Source organism: Suncus etruscus, chromosome 2 (assembly GCF_024139225.1).
Source record: "Suncus etruscus isolate mSunEtr1 chromosome 2, mSunEtr1.pri.cur, whole genome shotgun sequence".
Taxonomy (NCBI): Eukaryota; Metazoa; Chordata; class Mammalia; order Eulipotyphla; family Soricidae; genus Suncus; species Suncus etruscus.
Genome location: NC_064849.1, coordinates 7,323,317 through 7,341,063, shown reverse-complemented (window position 1 = coordinate 7,341,063; position 17,747 = coordinate 7,323,317). Strand labels below are relative to the sequence as shown.

General features: G+C 55.1%; 2 protein-coding genes across 2 annotated transcripts in view; one reads left to right on the top strand and one right to left on the bottom strand.

Moving 5' to 3' along the window:
• HMOX2 (heme oxygenase 2) overlaps nt 1–17,747 on the bottom strand; it is a 205,912-nt gene that overhangs the window by 127,764 nt on the left and 60,401 nt on the right. The gene's annotated exons all lie outside the window — the stretch shown is intronic.
• On the top strand, nt 2,411–15,084 carry TFAP4 (transcription factor AP-4). The gene is made up of 7 exons (XM_049768495.1): nt 2,411–2,666; nt 10,214–10,379; nt 10,470–10,568; nt 11,997–12,167; nt 12,422–12,562; nt 13,424–13,579; nt 14,320–15,084. The coding sequence occupies exons 1-7, from the start codon at nt 2,578–2,580 to the stop codon at nt 14,512–14,514; spliced, it is 1,017 nt and encodes a 338-aa protein (XP_049624452.1). The 5' UTR covers nt 2,411–2,577; the 3' UTR covers nt 14,515–15,084.

Genomic DNA, 17,747 nt, shown 5'->3' with positions numbered 1-17,747 from the left:
AAAAAAAAAAAAAAAAAAAAAGTAAAAAAAGGGGCCGGGCGGTGGCGCTAAAGGTAAGGTGCCTGCCTTGCCTGCGCAAGCCTTGGACGGACCGCGGTTCGATCCCCCGGTGTCCCATATGGTCCCCCACGCCAGGAGCAACTTCTGAGCACATAGCCAGGAGTAACCCCTGAGCGTTACCGGGTGTGGCCCAAAAACCAAAAAAAAAAAAAAAAAAAAAAGTAAAAAAAAATACCACACCTCAAACCCTTTGCAGACCCTTAATTTGTTTTTCTTTCCTATTTTTTTGGGTGGGGCGTTATTGGGTTATTGGGGCTACATCCCTCCTGGCTCTGCACTCGCTCAGGGAACCAAATGAAACTTTGGGAATTGAACCCCAGTTAGGTTGGAGGTGTATTCTTTTTATTTTTTATTTATTTTTATTTTTTGGTTTTTGGGCCACGCCCGGCTGTGCTCAGGGGTTGCTCCTGGCTATCTGCTCAGAAATAGCTCCTGGCAGGCACGGGGGACTATATGGGACACCGGGATTCAACCAACCACCTTAGGTCCTGCATTGGCTGCTTGCAGGGCAAACACTGCTCTGCTATATCTCCGGCCCCAGTATTCTTTTTCTGACTTCTGCAGACCCTAAATTTCTAGCTAGAAGCGGGTCATTAGCATTTTGTGGGACTTCTCTGAGAACAGTTGGGAGCCAGGCAGGTCTGTTTCAGGGGTCAGAATGGGTTGGAGGGATGCAGAGCTTTGTGGGAATGGGGACCTATGCTTGTTCTCTGGGACCTTCAGTGCTACTCCCAGAGGATGAGATGGGAGCAGGAGGGTCTGGGCCTGCAGGTGCATTTCAGGCACTTGGAGCAGGAACAGGGCTCTGGCATTAGGGAGTGCAGTGGGTTCCGAGAAGGTACCTTGACAGAAGGCAGCTCTGCAAAAGGAGCAAAACTTCACACCCTCCAGGCTCTGTGTGTGTGTGTGTGTGTGTGTGTGTGTGTGTGTGTGTGTGTAAACACACATCTGACCATCCTGAGACCAATGCTGGGCCCCCCAACTTGCACTCCCCCTACTTCCCAGCCCATCCTTTCCAAGCACAGCGCTCTGGTGGTCAGTCCCTGGACAGCGATTCCAAGTGTTCTGGGGTCTGCTGCTCTGAGTGCGGGCTTCGTGCACCTTCGGGACCTGGAAGGGGAAGGTTGGGGAGGGGGGGCCCTGGGACTTTCTGGCCAGGCATGGTCTTCCTGCGCCCGCGGGAGCCAGGGAAGGGCGAGAGTGAACAGGGTGGGGCCTGGCGCCCGCAGTGTGTCTGTGTGTGTGTGTGTGTGTTTTGGGGGGGTCCTTCCTTCTGCCCCCCGCGCACAGAGCGCCCCTTGGCGGCAGGGCAAAGGGGGCGCCTTGGGCTCGCCATGAATGTGTCGCGGTGGCTTCCGCCCGGCCGGCCCAGCTCCAGCCTCCCCTCCTTTTCGAGGTCCCCCCCCCATATCTATCTCTCTCTCTCTGCCAGGGTATCCCCAGCATCCCGGATGCCCCCATTCCCCTCGGGGGGGGGGGCTTCCGATCTCCTCCGATCCCCGGGATTCCCAGGCTAGCTGGGCAGGCAGGCAGGCAGGGAGAGGGGCTGGCCGGCCTCTGAAGTCGGGCCCCAAGTTCCAAAGCTGGAAAGCGGTGGCCGTGACGCAAGTTTCCAGGGGTCCCCCCGGGGCTCCGAGAAGCTGCTGGAAAAGTCCTAAACTCGTGGAATGCCTTGCACCCCGCAACCCCCAAAACGCCTGCGCCCGCACGGGCTTGGGCTTCTTTTGCAGCGCCTGGCCTCCTTCCTCTTCCTTCTCCTTTTTTTTTTTTTTTTTTTTGCAAAGCTTGCCAACCTGTCAGCTGATGGACCTCATCACCCATAGTGGCGCATGGAGCTCGGCCTGCATGCAGTTCTTCTCCCCCCCTTCCTCCACCCAGCACCCCCAAGCAGCCAGCCCGCGGGGTCCCCTCCCAGCTCTGTGAGCTCCCAGAGAGGTGGGGGAAAAAAGCCCCAACAAGAGCCGGACGATCAAGGATCTCCTGGAGCTCTGGCGGGTCCCCCCGCTTCTCGCCCCGGCCTGGCCTGGCCTGGCCTCGCTGCACCGAAAAAGGGGGCGCTGCAAATAGTCCTTTGTTTACATGCAATTCCTTACTCGGCGGAAGGAGGCCCGGGGAGTGCTGAGTTTTCACCAGCTGTTTCCCGCCTTGAAACAGACATCGGATCAGCTGCAAACACACACACACACACGCACGCGCGCACACACACACACGCACACACGCCCGGGGAGGCAGGCCGGAGAGACCTCCCTCCTTCCCTCCCACCCACCCCTCCCGCCCGCCCGCCCGCCCGCCTGCCTGCCTGCCTCCCTCCCCTCCTCGCCGCCGCCGCCGCCACCTCCAGCATCTGGGACCGACCGAGCGATTCGTGCAAAACCTCCGTCCGGCGCTGCATTTGCTGCTGCTGCTGCTGCTCGCCCCCCTTTTGGATTTGGATTTCTAGCCCAAGCCTCGCCGCGGATCCCCGGGGACCCCGTCGGAGCGCGCCCAAGGACAGGGGGGGGGTGCCCGACGATCGCTATGGAGTATTTCATGGTGCCCACTCAGAAGGTGCCCTCTTTGCAACATTTCAGGAAAACAGAGAAAGAAGTGATAGGAGGGCTGTGTAGGTGTGTACTCCTTCCTCCTCCTCCTTCTCCTCTCTCTTTTCCCGCACCCCCTTCTTCCTGCCATCTGCAGATTCCCCCCCTACTCCACCTCCCTGGACTCTCTCTCCAACTCGGGCCCCCCAAAGCTCGTGTGCGCACCACGCGTGGCCCGCCGAGCTGATGATCCCATTTGCGCTGCTTTGGGCTTTCCAAGCGGCCCGGGGCCGGCGGGCTTGCAGGCAGCTCTAGGTAGCCCCCCGCGTGCCAGGGGACTCCCCGCACCGCCGCTCTGGGGTTTGGGGGAGTCTGCCTGTCCTCGTGGGGGGACCCCGATCGGCCCCCCGCTCACTTTTGTCCGCTGCAGGCGGTGCGAGTCGCGACGTTTGTAAATTGCAAACAGACCCACGTGGTTCTGCAGCAGTTCCCGGCCATGCTTTGCTGGTGCTGGAGGGAAGGCAGGCTTTCCCTCCCCGCGCTTCCTCCCTCTCCCTCTCCCTCCCTCCCTCCTCCTGCCTGGGGGGGTTCAGGGGGGTGCTCTCTCGGGGGTAAGGGTGCTCCCGCGTCTCCAAGTGGGGAGGGTGGTGATTTTGGGGGGGACCCTGACTGTTGTGCATGCATGCATGCATGCTTGCAAAGCCGGATTGCCGCGAGGGGTCCGGGGTGGGCGTGCTTGAGTTGAGGTCCGGGGTGCGGGGTAGGCGGGCCCGAACCCCCCCCCAAGGGGCCGGCGCGTAAAAGCGCCGCAGGACGAGGAAGAAGCGCTCGCCGAGCTGCCCGATCGCCCGGGCAGCCCCGATCGCCCGCCCGCGCCCGGCGCTGTTTACTAGCGCGGCCTGGACGTGACTCTGCAGCCCTCTTGGAGTAGGCGGACCTGGCGCGCGCGGCCTCTCGGGAGTTGTAGTTTCTTCGGCGCCCCGCCGTGCCATGCCGGCGCGCGGCATGGTGGGACTTGTAGGCGGACCCGGGCCACGCTTTTCACTCAAATTCCCCTTTGCACAAAGCTGGGCCCATCCCTGCGCGCGGGTGGCCTAGGGGTGTGCGACGGTGGAGGCCCACGGGGTGCGCTCCTGTAGGCTCCCCAGCCGCAGTCGGAGGCACCTGAGGCCCTTCTGCTAACTTTTGCCCTCTTGCACCCACCCGTCTCTGGGTCAACCGAATGGGGGTCCGCAGGCCTCCCGCCAGGCAGGGCCCAAGTCTGGCCCGGGTGGCCCCAGGTGCATTAGGTCGCCGCAGGGCACCAGTTCGAGTCGCCCCTGGGCACTGTTAAAAGGGCACCAGGAGGCTGGAGAGATAGCATGGAGGTAGGGCATTTGCTTTGCATGCAGAAGGACGGTGGTTCGAATCCTGGCATCCCATTTGGTTCCCCCCCCCCTTGAGCGATTTCTTGAGCATAGAACCAGGAGTAACCCCTGAGCTGTGGGACCCCAAAACACAACAAAAAGGGCACCAAACCCGGGAAGGACTCGGCTCGCCCGGAGAAGGGCCCTGGGCTCTGCCATCCAAGCGCCCAAATGGGTGCGGGCACCGCGTGCCCAGGTTGGGGAGCCTTGGGATCCTTTGGTGCCGAGCGAAATGGCTCCCCCGGGCTGGGGCCACGTGCTCGGCAGCCCTAGGCTTGGCTCGGCGGGGCGGGGATGTGGAGTTGGTGGTGTGGGAGGAGCCCCGGTGGTGGGGGCCAGGCTCGTGGGCACCTGGGTTGGCCTTAAACTCTCTGCAGGCGGTTGCTACACCTCTCGCCCCGGGGCTCCCTTGACTGTGCTCAAGTTCAGGGTCAGTTTTCTGGAGAACCCTGGAGTGGGTCTCTGCTGCTCCACGCTTGTTCTGGATGCTGAGGCTTCCTTCCACATAGCCCACCTGGAGGGCCAAGATGTAATGGGGAGGGGGTAAAACAAAACAAAATGGAATTCTTAGTAAATTCCTGGGATTGTTTTGTTTTGGCTGGAATTTTTTTTCCTCGCTGCTTTTGTCACCCTCTCTCCCTGGGTTAGTGGCCTGAGGGTTCCTGTGTGAGATGTTGGAAAGGGGACAGTTAACTAGTTCAGGCTCCAAGGGGACTTGAATTCTCCCTACCCCCCAGAGCTTGGAAATCTTGCCCCACTGCTTGAGCTTTCCTCACGGGACTGAGGACTGGGCAGGCTTGAGCTGGACCTTGGTTGAGACCCTAGGGCTCTGTTGTAGCTGTACCTGACCCAGGCTCTCCAGGCCCCTTCACGGGATCACCCTCCTGGTGGGCCCTGCTGCCCACAGTGTTGGCCTGGGTGCTGAGTCTGCCAAGGCTTGTGGCATGTGTGCGTGGGACCCACTCTGTGCTCCTGTGATAGTACTGCTCCCTAAAGCTCTGCCTGAGGGTGACCTCCCTCCCCAAATGCCTTATGCACTGCAGTTACGTGGTTCGGGACTGTCTCTGAGCTTGGCCACTCTCCCTGAATCTGGTTAGCCCCAGTGGACACCTCAAACATTTCCCGGAGTCCTCAATACTCATGCTGAAGACACAGGTGCCTTTTGTTTTTTGTTTGTTTGTTTTTGTGTTGTTTTTTTTTTTTTTGAGTCACACCCAGCAACACTCAGGGGTTACTCCTGGCTCTAGGCTCAGAAATCACTCCTGGCAGGCTTAGGGGATCATATGGGATGCCGGGATTCGAACACAGGTGACTTTTGTGCCTCTTCTCTCTTATCATGGTGGTACTCAGGGTTTTCTGTGCTCAGGGGTCACTGCTGGTGGTTTCTGGGAACCGTATGTGGTGCTGGGAATTGAACTGGAATTCGAGGCAAGGACCTTAATGCGTGTCCTCTCTTTTTTCTTTTAAGTGAGGGGGGTTTAGGTCACAGTAGTGATGCTCAGTGATAATGTCTTAATGGTACTTGGGGTGTCATATGGGATGCTGGGGATCAAATCCAGGTCAGCCATGAGCAAGGCAACCACCCTACCCACTGTGCTGTCTTGTCAACCTTCCTCTGTCATTTTTTGTGTGGTGTGGGATTGAGGTCAAGACCTCATGTTCAGGACTGAACCCCTCTCAACCCCTCTACCTGTCTCCTTTATCTGCACAGTAGCGCCCTCCAGGTTTATTATTTTGTTCTTTTTTGGGGGGTGCATAACCAGCAGTGTTCAGGGCTTATCCTTGACTGAGCCCAGTCAAGGGGCTCAGGGGACCATGTGGGTTGCTGGAGACCGAACCCAAGGTTGCTGCATGCAAGTCAAGTGTCCTCCCCACTGTATTGCTCCACTGGGTCTTCCCCAACTCTAGTTATAGATGGGAGAACTTAGACTTTACCCTCTTCTTTTTTTTTTTTTTTTTTTTGGTCACACCCGGCGGTGCTCAGGGGTTACTCCTGGCTGTCTGCTCAGAAATAGCTCCTGGCAGGCACGGGGGACCATATGGGACACCGGGATTCGAACCAACCACCTTTGGTCCTGGATCGGCTGCTTGCAAGGCAAACGCCGCTGTGCTATCTCTCCGGGCCCCAGACTTTACCCTCTTCACTGCTGTTGTCGGGAGAGGAGCATCTTGGTTGTCCCTTTTGGGGTGTGAACAGGATCCTATGTGGGCTCATCTCTGCCTGGTTTCAATATGGGTCTAAGTGACCAAGTGTCAGTGTCTGGGGACGAGGAACATAGCTTAAGAGGGCCCAAGTTTCAGGCTGGAACGATAGGACAGTTTTTTGAGTTTGGCTCAAAAATCATTAAAGAAAAAAAAAAAAGCTCAGGTTTATCCCCAGCACCGGGTGCCAGTTGCCCCCTCCCTAAAACTACCAGCTTTGACCCTATTGACACTACAAGGTGTGTCCCCCACAATTAAATGAATTCATTTAACAGCTTCCCTTGGTAGAACAGTGGCTGAGCACTAGCTTTGTCTGTGTGAGGTCCTGGGTTTATTCCTTAGCGTTGCATGGGCCCCTAGCACTGATCTGGGATCCTCTCTGACACCAATTGGTCAAGTTGTGGCCAAGTTGTCAGTGGCCGCTTGAAGGCCAAAGCAGGGCGGTCCAGGCAGAAGGGATAGACGAGGTCAGGATGGAGACTTGCAGGTGGTGCCCCAGGCCCCTGTCCCCCTGGGTAGGCTACAGCATCAGTCCCAGGGGCCTCTGGGCTCTGGACTCTGAGCCGCATCTCTGGCCAGCAGCAGCCCCTGGTGGAATGAGATGCTCAGTGGACACTGAGTGGGGTACAGAACTTCTCACAGACGACGTTGTTTATCTCTGCAAACCAGGGAAGAAGGGGAAGCTTTGGGAATCTCCCTGGACCCAGTACACAAATGCCTGGAGATTCCAGTTAGCCAGCTACGATCTGTGGGCACCCCTGGTTGGCCAGCACTGGCACCAATCAGAACTCCTGCTTTGCCTTGGCTCCACCAATCTCAGGGCTAGGTGGTGGTGTGGGGCCAGTCTGCTCGTAGCTCCACCACTATTGAGGTGACTATGAGGAAAGTGATTTCCGTTTTCTATTTTTCTTTGGGGGGGCTCGGGCTACTCCTGGCTCTGCCCTCAGAAATCACACCTGACAGGCTTCATAGGCTTCAGGATCATAAGGGATACAGGGGCTCAAACCCTGGTATGTCTTGGGTCGGCCGTGTGCAAGGCAATTGGCCGTGCTATCACTCTGGCTCCTTTTCTTTCTTTTTTTCTTTATTTTGTTTTTGTTTTTGGGTCACACCCACTGATGCTAAGGGGCTACTCCTGGCTGTGCACTCAGAAATTGCTCCTGGCTTGGGGGACCATATGGGATACCGGGGGATTAAACTGCGATTCGTCCTAGGTCAGCCACGTGCAAGGCAGATGCCCTACCACTGCGCCACTGCTGCAGCCGTTTCCTTCCTTCCTTCCTTCCTTCCTTCCTTCCTTCCTTCCTTCCTTCCTTCCTTCCTTCCTTCCTTCCTTCCTTCTTTCCTTCCTTCCTTCATTTTTTAAACTTGTTTTTTGTTTTTGGGCCACTGTGCTGTGCTCAGGGCTGACTCTTGGCTCTGCATTCAGGAATTACTCCTGATGGGTTTTGGGGACCCCGGGGGATGGAACCTAGGTCGGTTGCATGCAAGGCAAACTCCTTGCCCACTGTGCATGCAAGGCAAACTCCCTGCCCACTGTGCTGTCGCTTGGGCTCAGCAGGAGGTTTCTGAACCAGCAACTTGGGCAGGTGGACTTGGTGGCAAAGAGGCTGGGCATGGGCAGAGCCAGCCGTAGCTTCTGCTGACCTGGAGAGGGCAGCAGGACCCAGGGCTCCAGGCCTTTCCCCTCAGGGCACTTCACGGATTGGGTTTTCATGCCTGTGATCCCAGGTTGGGAGTGCCTGGAAAGAGAGAAGAGGTGCAGGGCCAGCTTCCCAGAGCAGAATCTTACAAGGGAGTGGGTGTGTTGGCCCCTAAGATTCTGTCTGGGAAGCTAGTGGGTCGTGGCCTGGAGTAATGGGGAGTGCGCCCCTCACTTCTGAACCCTGCATCCCGCTCTTCCCCTTTGCTGTCTCGGGAGCTCTGAGGGTGGTGTAGTGTTTGGAGAGCAGAGGCGCCCTCCCTACAAGTGGGGAGGGGGAAGCTTCCTGACCCTGGCCGAAGCACCCTGATTCCTCAATGACTGGAGGTTGTAGATAAGTTCTGTGGAATTTTTTTTTTTTTTGGTGGGAGACTATGCTCTGTCTTCACCTCAGGAGTAACTGTCTCAGCTGTCTGTGCCCACTCTGGGCTTGGGTTCAAGCCCCAGGCTCGCCATGTGCCCACACACCACACTGGACTCACGAGGGTGCAAACTTGGGGAGATGGTTGCAAATATTCAAGCAGGCTGAGGGTGTCGACTGAGTTCTTCCTGGGGGTCCAGGCACCCAGGCTTCTGGCCCTTCTTCCACTCTTTGCCCTCTTAGCTCTGGATTGAGGCTTGACTGGAAGGGACACAAAATGGGGCAGGGGGTGTTCTGTGTTCTGGGGCCAGAGTAATAGCACAGCGGGGAGAGCATTTTCTTTACATAAAGCCAACCCAGGTTCGATCCCAGCATCCCATAATGGTCCCTTGAGCCCACTAGAAATGATTACTGAGCACAGGGCCAGGAGTAACCCCTGAGCACCACTGGGTATGACCCAAAAACAGACAAAAAATGAGAGGGAAGTTATCTCTCTGTGTGTACTGAGCAGCAGCCCAGACATGTTGGTCATAGGGACCAACAGCTCCTTTCCAGCATTTTTTTTGTGGGGGGAGAGTCACTCCAGGTGGCACTCAGGGGTTACTCCTGGCCTGTGCTCAGAAATCACCTCTGGTAGGCATGGGGGACCATATGGGATACCGGGATTCAAACAACCGTTTGTCCTGTATCGGCTTCGTGCAAGGCAAACACCATACCACTATACTATCTCTCCAACCCTCCCTTCCAGCTTTAAGATCTGAGGGACACTGGCAGAGGGGAGTCTCTGTCCTAACCTCCAGCCCCCACAGTACAGGCAACCCCTCATCTCCACCTCCTGAACCATGATCTCTCTCCCACCCTCTATCCAGCATCCTGATTGGAATTGCCATTGTAGGAGCAAGGTTTGGGGAGAAGGATTGGGGGTGCGGGGGCTGCTGTCTGAGTGGAAAAATTTGTTCCCCTTGCTCAGAGCCCTGAGTGCTATGGATGGAGTGGGGGCTGCAGACCCCTCTTTCCAGCACTGTTGTTCCATGGCCTTGGGGGTGGGGGCAGCAGGGACAGGCTCGAGCTCTGCTCCCATCACTCTTCTTTGGGAAGGGGCCCTAGAATCAAGTCAGAGGGAAGGAAATGGTCTGGGTCAGGGGCAGATGGGCAGTCAAGGCCGTGACAATTTTCAGTGTTTTCAGATGGGGGGGGTCTCTGGTTTGGGGGTCTGTGGCCCCTCTGACCCCAGACTTGCTGTCAGTGGTGCAGGCGCACCCCAAAGAAATCCTCCCCATAGAAGTGGCCGGGGGACCCAGGGCTGTGGCTTTGGGTGGGACAGTGACTGGGCATCTGCAAGTCTTCAGGGTGTGGGAGCTCCTGCCACCTGCCTAGTCTGTGTCCTAGCATTGCCTCCCTGAGCCAGCAGGGGGCGGCAGCTGGTCTTGAGGAGACATGTCCCCCTGGAGCTGGGCTGCTCCCCCTACTGAGGGTTTACTACTACTACTGGCCTGGTCTTGGGGATCTGAGTGCCGGGCTGGCTGGCACTGTGGCTCCGGCATGGGAAGGAGGAGAGGCACTGTCTCGGGCCTCACAAGTCTTGGGATTTAGGGAGAGAGCACCATGGAGTTGGCCCTTGTTTCCCCCATCAATTCCCTCGAGCACCATCAGCAGTAATTTCTGTGCATAAGAACCAGGAGTAAGCCCTGAGCAAAGCCACTGTGACCTCTACCCTTCTCATTCCCCCCCAAAATAATCTAGGGGCACAGTGGCAGCCACCTTGCAGCCAGAGGCCGGTTTCTGTCCCTGACCCATGCAGGGAATTCTGGAGCGTGTGTATTTGTGTGTGTGTGAGTATGCAAGGACACTTGTGCATGTATCACCCAGTGCCCTCTGGAGAGGAACTGTAAAGATAGATGCCCTGTGGGGGGCAGGGCTCAGAGGACTCTCAGCTGGAGCATGACCTTGTCCCCCTCAACAGCTTGGCCAATATTCCACTGACCCCGGAGACTCAGCGGGACCAAGAGCGGCGGATTCGGCGGGAGATTGCCAATAGCAACGAGCGGAGACGCATGCAGAGCATCAACGCGGGCTTCCAGTCCCTGAAGACCCTCATTCCCCACACAGACGGAGAGAAGCTCAGCAAGGTGAGCGGTGGCTGGAAGGGCTTCCCCGAAAAGGGAAGATGATGGCTTGGGGGATGAGGGGTTCCCTCACTGACGCTTCGGTCCCCACAGGCAGCCATCCTCCAGCAGACAGCGGAGTACATCTTCTCTCTGGAACAGGAGAAGACACGGCTGCTGCAGCAGAACACGCAGCTCAAGCGCTTCATCCAGGTACCATTGCCAGGAGTACTGTCATCCGCGCATTGCTGTGCTGCTCCTCTTCCATACCGTATTTTCCGGCATATAAGACGACCCCCTAATTTTATAGTTAAAATATAGGTTTAGGCCTATATTCGCTGTATAAGACAGAACGTTCCTGTGCTGCAACTCTATGTACCACAGTGAGTCAATCACAACAATCATAGGTTCAAAGGTTATATTGTGGGGCCGGCGAGGTGGCGCTAGAGGTAAGGTGTCTGCCTAACAAGCGCTAGCCAAGGAAGGACCGTGGTTCTATCCCCAGCGTCCCATATGGTTGCCCCAAACCAGGGGCAATTTTTTTTTTTTTTTTTTTGGCTTTTGGGCCACACCCGGCGGTGCTCAGGGGTTATTCCTGGCTGTCTGCTCAGAAATAGCTCCTGGCAGGCACGGGGGACCCTATGTGACATCGGGATTCGAACCAACCACCTTTGGTCCTGGATCGGCTGCTTGCAAGGCAAACGCCGCTGTGCTATCTCCCCGGGCCCTTCAGGGGCAATTTCTAAGCGCTTAGCCAGGAGGGACCCCTGAGCATCAAACGGGTGTGGCCCAAAAAACCAAAACCAAAACCAAAAAAGGTTATACTGTAATAGTATACTGTAATACTTCCTCTCTGACTCTGGCCAATCTGAGCAGACTTTTGACAGTGTAGATTCGGGTCCAGAACATTGTCTAATTGGCATGCATCAAAAGCCTGCTTGGATTGGCTGAGTTAGAGAGGCGGTCCGAGCAGCCTTGCAGTGATTGGTGCAGGATCGAGTTGGAAAATTCGTTTCGTGGCAATATCCAGACAATTTTTGTTTAGTGGCATATCAAAACGTTTTTCGGGATATACTAGGCATATAAGACGACCCCGATTTTTGGTTGACTTTTTTCGTTTCAAAAGTTGTCTTATGGGCCCGGAGAGATAGCACAAGCAACGTTTGCCTTGCAAGCAGCCGATCCAGGACCTAAGGTGGTTGGTTCGAATCCCGGCATCCCATATGGTCCCCCGTGCCTGCCAGGAACTATTTCTGAGCAGACAGCCAGGAGAAACCCCTGAGCACCGCCATGTGTGGCCCCAAAAAGCAACAAAAAAATGTTGTCTTATATGCCGGAAAATATGATATGTCCTTCTCTTTCTCCTCCCGCTCCCCTCTTCCTCCTCCTCCCCTCTTCCTCCTCCTCCCCCCCTCTTCTCCCTCCTCCCTATCCCCCCTCCACATTTCCCCTCTTGCCTGCATGCACCTCACTGGCCTAGGAGGACCCTGCCTGCTGGGAATATGAGCTGGCATTTATCCCTATGTGGAGGATGGGGTGCCTGGGTCTGACATCTTTGGAGGAGCTCTCTGTTCCACTTCCTGTTGGTGGTGTTGGCACAGGGTGGTCAGAGCTTTCTCACTGAATGCTGGGGTCCCCCAGGAGCTGAGTGGCTCGTCTCCCAAGCGACGGCGAGCTGAGGACAAGGATGAGGGCATCGGCTCTCCGGACATCTGGGAGGATGAGAAGGCGGAAGACTTGCGGCGGGAGATGATTGAGCTTCGACAGCAGCTTGACAAGGAGCGCTCGGTGCGCATGATGCTGGAGGAGCAGGTGAGGGGGTGCTGGGAGGACATGGGGACAGGAGAGGGGAGGGACAGGTAAAGGATGAACAGGTGAGGTGGGGAAAGGTGAGGCTGGGACCCAGGTGCAGTCCATATTCCTTCGGTAAGGGGGAGCTCAAGTCCCAGGAGAGCTGTACACTCTGTCTAATCTGTTGGCAGTGGGAGTACAGCATGCTCAGGGCAGGCACATGGGCCCTGGGGTCTCCTCTGGAGGGCCTGTGAACCTGAGCGTGCTCCTCACAGGTTCGCTCGCTGGAAGCCCACATGTACCCCGAGAAGCTTAAGGTCATCGCTCAGCAGGTGCAGTTGCAGCAGCAGCAGGAACAGGTGCGGCTGCTGCACCAGGAGAAGCTGGAGCGGGAGCAGCAGCACCTACGGACTCAGGTGAGGGGTCGAAGGAGGGGTCGGAGCTCCAGCTGTCCCTACCCCGCCATGGGCTGCCATAGCATCTTCTTCCATTCCTTAATTTGGAAGGGGAGGGACCAGAGCGGTGGTGCATTGGTAGGGTGTTTGCCTTGGACGTGGCTGACCTAGGACAGACCACAGTTCAATCCTCCAGCGTCCCATATGGTCCCCCAAGACAGGAGCGATTTCTGATCACAGAGCTAGGAGTAACCCTGAGCTTCACCAGGTGTGGCCTGTAGAGTATTTTGTATTTATTTTATGTATTGTATTTATTTTGTATTTAGAAATAAAGGAGCTTGGAAGGGAGGCCAAAGAAGACAGTTGATCAGAGGCAGTTGGACAGAGAGGATAGAAGGGGGAGAAGAGAGAAATAGGGGGGAGACACAGAAACAAAAGAACAGACAGAAGGACAGAGAGAAAGACAGAGACACAGAGACAGAGAGGGAGAAGACAGGAGAGACAGAAGAGAAAGACAGATACAGAGAGAGACAGAGAAAGGGAAACAGAGAGGGACAGAGACACACAGAGAGAAAGACAGAGAGGAGAGACAGGAGAGGAGAGGAGAGATCGAACCAGGGAGGATTAGGCTCTTTTGGCCAAACCTTTTGTCCCCCAAAACTTCTTTGTTTGGATCATTTATTGCAGACAATTATTGCCAAGGTCTCCCTGAGAAGGGGAGTTAGTCTCAATTTGGGAGATATTTGGGGACCCGGATATATCAGCAGTGGACTCAACCTCCTGCAACATGGCCCAAAAACCAAAAAAAAAAAAAAAAAAAAATTGGAAGGGGAGGGATGACGATTGCAGCCTCAGAGAATGACTGGGGCTTCTTTCTTGCAGCTGCTGCCCCCTCCAGCCCCCACCCACCACCCCACGGTGATCGTGCCTGCGCCCCCTCCTCCACCCTCCCACCACATCAACGTCGTCACCATGGGCCCCTCATCAGTCATCAACTCTGTGTCTACGTCCAGGCAAAACCTGGACACCATCGTGCAGGTATCTGGGCTGGGGACAAAAAAATTATCTCAGCGCCGCATTGGGAGTAGCCATTGATCCCCCCCCCCCCCACCTGTGGGCTGGGGATGAGCCAATGTGAAGTCGATGCAGGCCCAGCCCAGGAGCCCCTCTTTTGCATATCAGGTCACATCGTGACCCTGAGCCTTAGTGCAGGAGGAAGCTCAGCTGCCTCTGGGGTTTGTACATGATTCCGTGCAGTGAACAAGAAAACGAGTAGGGGCCAGATATACTACAGAGGGGAAGGCATTGGCCTCGCATATAGTGGACCCAGATTCAATCTTCGGCATCCCTTATGGTCCCCTGTACACCACCAGGAGTAAATCCTGAGTGTGGAGCCCAGGAGTAACCCCTGAGCATTACTGGGTATGACTCAAAAACCAAAAAAGAAATAGGAAAATGGGCTGGAGTGATAGCACAATGATAGGGTGTTTGCTTTGTATGTGGCAGACCTGGGATGGGCCTGAGTTCGATTCCCCGCATCTCATATGGTCCCCTGAGCCTGCCAGGAGCGATTTCTGAGTGCAGAGCCAGGAATAACTCCTGAGGGCAGCCTGTGTGGCCCCAAAATAAAAAATAGAAAACAAGTGATAGGGCTTAAGGTGACTTGGATTCCTTGTCCTGGGCCCCATGGGTTTTAGCTCCCCAGACATCGCTCTGCAGCCCTGACTTGGGGGGTTTGGGGGGCTTTACCTGTTCATCATTGCAATCTGTGTCCACAGGCGATCCAGCACATCGAGGGCACCCAGGAGCGGCTGGAGCAGGAGGAGGAGCAGCGCAGGGCGGTGATTGTTAAGCCTGTCCGCAGCTGCCCCGAGGCCCAGGCCTCCGACACGGCCTCCGACTCGGAGACCTCGGACAGTGATGCCATGGACCAGAGCCGGGAGGAGCCGGCCGGGCTGGGGGGGTTCCCCTGACCTCCCCCAGCCCTCCTCTCCCGTCTGGGGGCTGGAGGGGGCTGGGGCAGCACCCGGGAGCAACGCGGGCGATCGAGTGAGGAATTTTTACAAAATCACGACGTCATTTGGGTCTCTTTTGTGACCTCTTTTTCAATACTGTAAATCTGGGAGAAGCTGCCCGATCTGAGTCGGGGGGAGCAAGCTGGCACACAGCTCTGGGGGCCGGCCATGGGGACACCTGCCGGACCTCGGCCCCCCAGGCTGGGGGATGCTGTCACAGCGGTGCCTGGCCTCTCTCCACCAAAAATCTTTTTTAATTTTGAACGTGTTTTTTAAGAACAGGGAAAAGTGCTGCATCTCTGCTCACCCGAGCCAGTTCGAACCCGCCTTTCCCTCTCTTTGGTTTTCTCCTTCCTGGAAGCACTTACATGGGTGGAGGGTCTGGCTGGTGGGAGCTCTCTGGGGGGGCCAGGGGTCTCTGTTGCTTCTTGGTGGGGGTTTTGCTGCTCCTGTCTCCACCCCCACCCTCGGGATCCGCCAGTGAACTACCCAGCCCCTTCCTCCCCTCCAGGTTTTCCAGCTTCAACCGTCCCCCAAATGTCTTGTCTCTTCTTTTTTTTGTTTTGTTTTGTTTTGTTTGTTGTTTTTTTTTTCGTTTTGTTTTTGTTTTTGTTTTTTTAAATTTTTTATTTTGGTTTTGTTACTTTAAAAAATTTTTTTACAATTTTTTGAGGTCTTTGTGTTCAAGGAGAAGCTATTATATTTTGTTAAGAAAGGGAGGGGGGACCAAGAGGCCACCGTGCCTTTATAAAGAAACAAAATAAAGTTTGTACTTTGTTTTTTAAAGATTCTGTGTCTTATGGGTACATAAGTCCTGAAGAGGACTCTGTGTGTGTGTGTGTGTGTGTGTGTGTGTGTGTGTGTGTGTGTGTGTGTGTCACCATGTGGCCTTTTAGAGCTCAGCTCCTGAGGTAGGTCTTGGTGGCTTTGTCTGCCTCTGGCAAATCAATGATGGAACCTGAGAGGGAATAATGTGCTTCAGCCACTGTGTCTGATGGGGGTCGGAAGTGCTTTGAAGTCCTTCCTTCTGTGACTCTGCCAGCTTTTCTCGTCATTCTGCCACGTGATGAGTTCAGGGGGCTGAAGCTGAAACAGGTTAGAGGCTCCACTAGATAGTCGTGAACTTGAGTAATACATGAACCTGCTAGAACTTAATTCCTTTGAGAGTTGGGTGTGGTGCACCTAGCCATGCTCAGGGCTTACTCTTCGCTCTGATTAGGAATCGCTCATTGACCTCTAAGTCGATTCTGTTCAAGGCAAGTGCCTTGCCAGCTATATTATCACTCCAACCTCTGCTGGAACTTTCTTTTCTTTTCTTTTCTTTTTTTTTTTTTTGGTTTTTGGGCCACACCCGGCGGTGCTCAGGGGTTACTCCTGTTGGCTGCTCAGAAATAGCTCCTGGCAGGCACGGGGGACCATATAGGACACCGGGATTCAAACCAACCACCTTAGGTCCTGGATCGGCTGCTTGCAAGGCAAACACCGCTGTGCTATCTCTTCGGGCCTTGCTGGAACTTTCTACTGCTAGAAAAATCACACAACCAATTAACCATTTTAATGAGCAACTCAGTCGTGTGGTACATTCCCAATATTGTATAGTTTCCCTCTATCAGGTTCCTAGACCACCTCACTCCCTGGCAACTAACTACTCAGCTGCGCTCAGGGGTTACTCCTGGCAGGCTTGGGGACCATATGGGATGATGGGAATCAAACCCAGGTCCGTCCTAGATTGGCAGCCTGCAAGGCAAATGCCTCACCTGTGGCTGCCACCATTTTGCTTTCTTTCCATTTAGCTTTGGGCTCGAACCTGGCTCTCTAGGGCTTACTCTTGGCTCTGTGTTCAGGCATGGCTGGGCCTTAGGAAACCATCTATCAGGCCAGAGGTTGAACCAAGGTTGGTTGAGTGCAAGGTAAGCATCCTACCCACTACTATCTATTCAGCCCAGTTAAAGACACCACAAGTTCAGCTGTATGACATCTGCTTTGCAAGTATGAAACCTTCCTGGTTTTGAGCTCTACCACTGGAAAAAGAAAGTCACTTTTCATGAAATGCACTTTCACTTTCTGATTGAGTTTTAACACATCCCGTGATGTAACCACTTCCACAAACAAGGTCTATGAGATCCCTGGTATGGCTCAGGCAAGAGGAACTCACCCGCAAATCTGAGCTGATGCTTTCCAGCCTCTGGGCTAGGCAGGGTGCTGCATAGGTAGGTGATAGGTGTAACCTATGGTTTTTAGCTTGGTGTGTGTAACCATCAAAACTCGAAGTATGTGGGCCCGGAGAGGCCTTGCAAGCAGCCGATCCAGGACCAAAGGTGGTTGGTTCGAATCCCGGTGTCCCATATGGTCCCCCGTGCCTGCCAGGAGCTATTTCTGAGCAGACAGCCAGGAGTAACCCCTGAGCACCGCCGGGTGTGGCCCAAAAACAAAAAACAAAACAAAACAAAAAACTCGAAGTATGTGTGGGGCCAGAATGATGGCCCAGTGGAAGGCCGTTTGTCTTGCACGTGGCTGATCCAGGACAGACCGCGGTTTGATCCCCGGCGTCCCATATGATTCCCCAAGCTAGAAGCGATTTCTGAGCGCAGAGCGAGAGTAACCCAAACTCAGGTATGTGGACCCTGGTGAGCACCACAACTAAAGATGTGCAATCGGGTGTGCCGTCGATGCAGAACAACCATTGGAACCAAGTAATCAAAAAGGGGCCGGGAAGGTGGCGCTAGAGGTAAGGTGTCTGCCTTGCAAGTGCTACTGTAGGACGGACAGTTCGATCCCCCCGGCGTCCCATATGGTCCTTCCCAAGCCAGGAGCGATTTCTGAGCTCATAGCCAGGAGTAACCCCTGAGCGTCAAATGGGTATGGCCCAAAAACCAAAAAGAAAAAAAAAAAGGGGAAAAAAAACCTCAGACCTTCAGGCCAGTGCTCCTATCCTCTTCCCCTTGTACCCAGGAATACTTTAATATATGGCTTTTACAAATTGTCATAAAAATGGGATCACGAAAAAAAAAAAAAAAGGGATCACAGGGCCAGAGAGCTAGCATGGAGGTAAGGCATTTGCCTTTCATGCAGAAGGACTTCGATTCGAATCCCAGCATCCATATGGTTCCCTGAGCCTTCCAGGAGTGATCCCTGAGTGCAGAGCCAGGAGTAAGCCCTGAGCGTTGCCGGGTGTGACCCAAAAACCAAAA

Coding starts and splice junctions, on each gene's coding strand:
- TFAP4 (XM_049768495.1), top strand. CDS start 2,578: ATGGAGTATTTCATGGTGCCCACTCAGAAGGTGCCCTCTTTGCAACAT. Junction 10,569..11,996: donor AGCTCAAGCGCTTCATCCAG/GTACCATTGCCA, acceptor GGGGTCCCCCAG/GAGCTGAGTGGCTCGTCTCC. Junction 12,563..13,423: donor AGCAGCACCTACGGACTCAG/GTGAGGGGTCGA, acceptor TCTTTCTTGCAG/CTGCTGCCCCCTCCAGCCCC.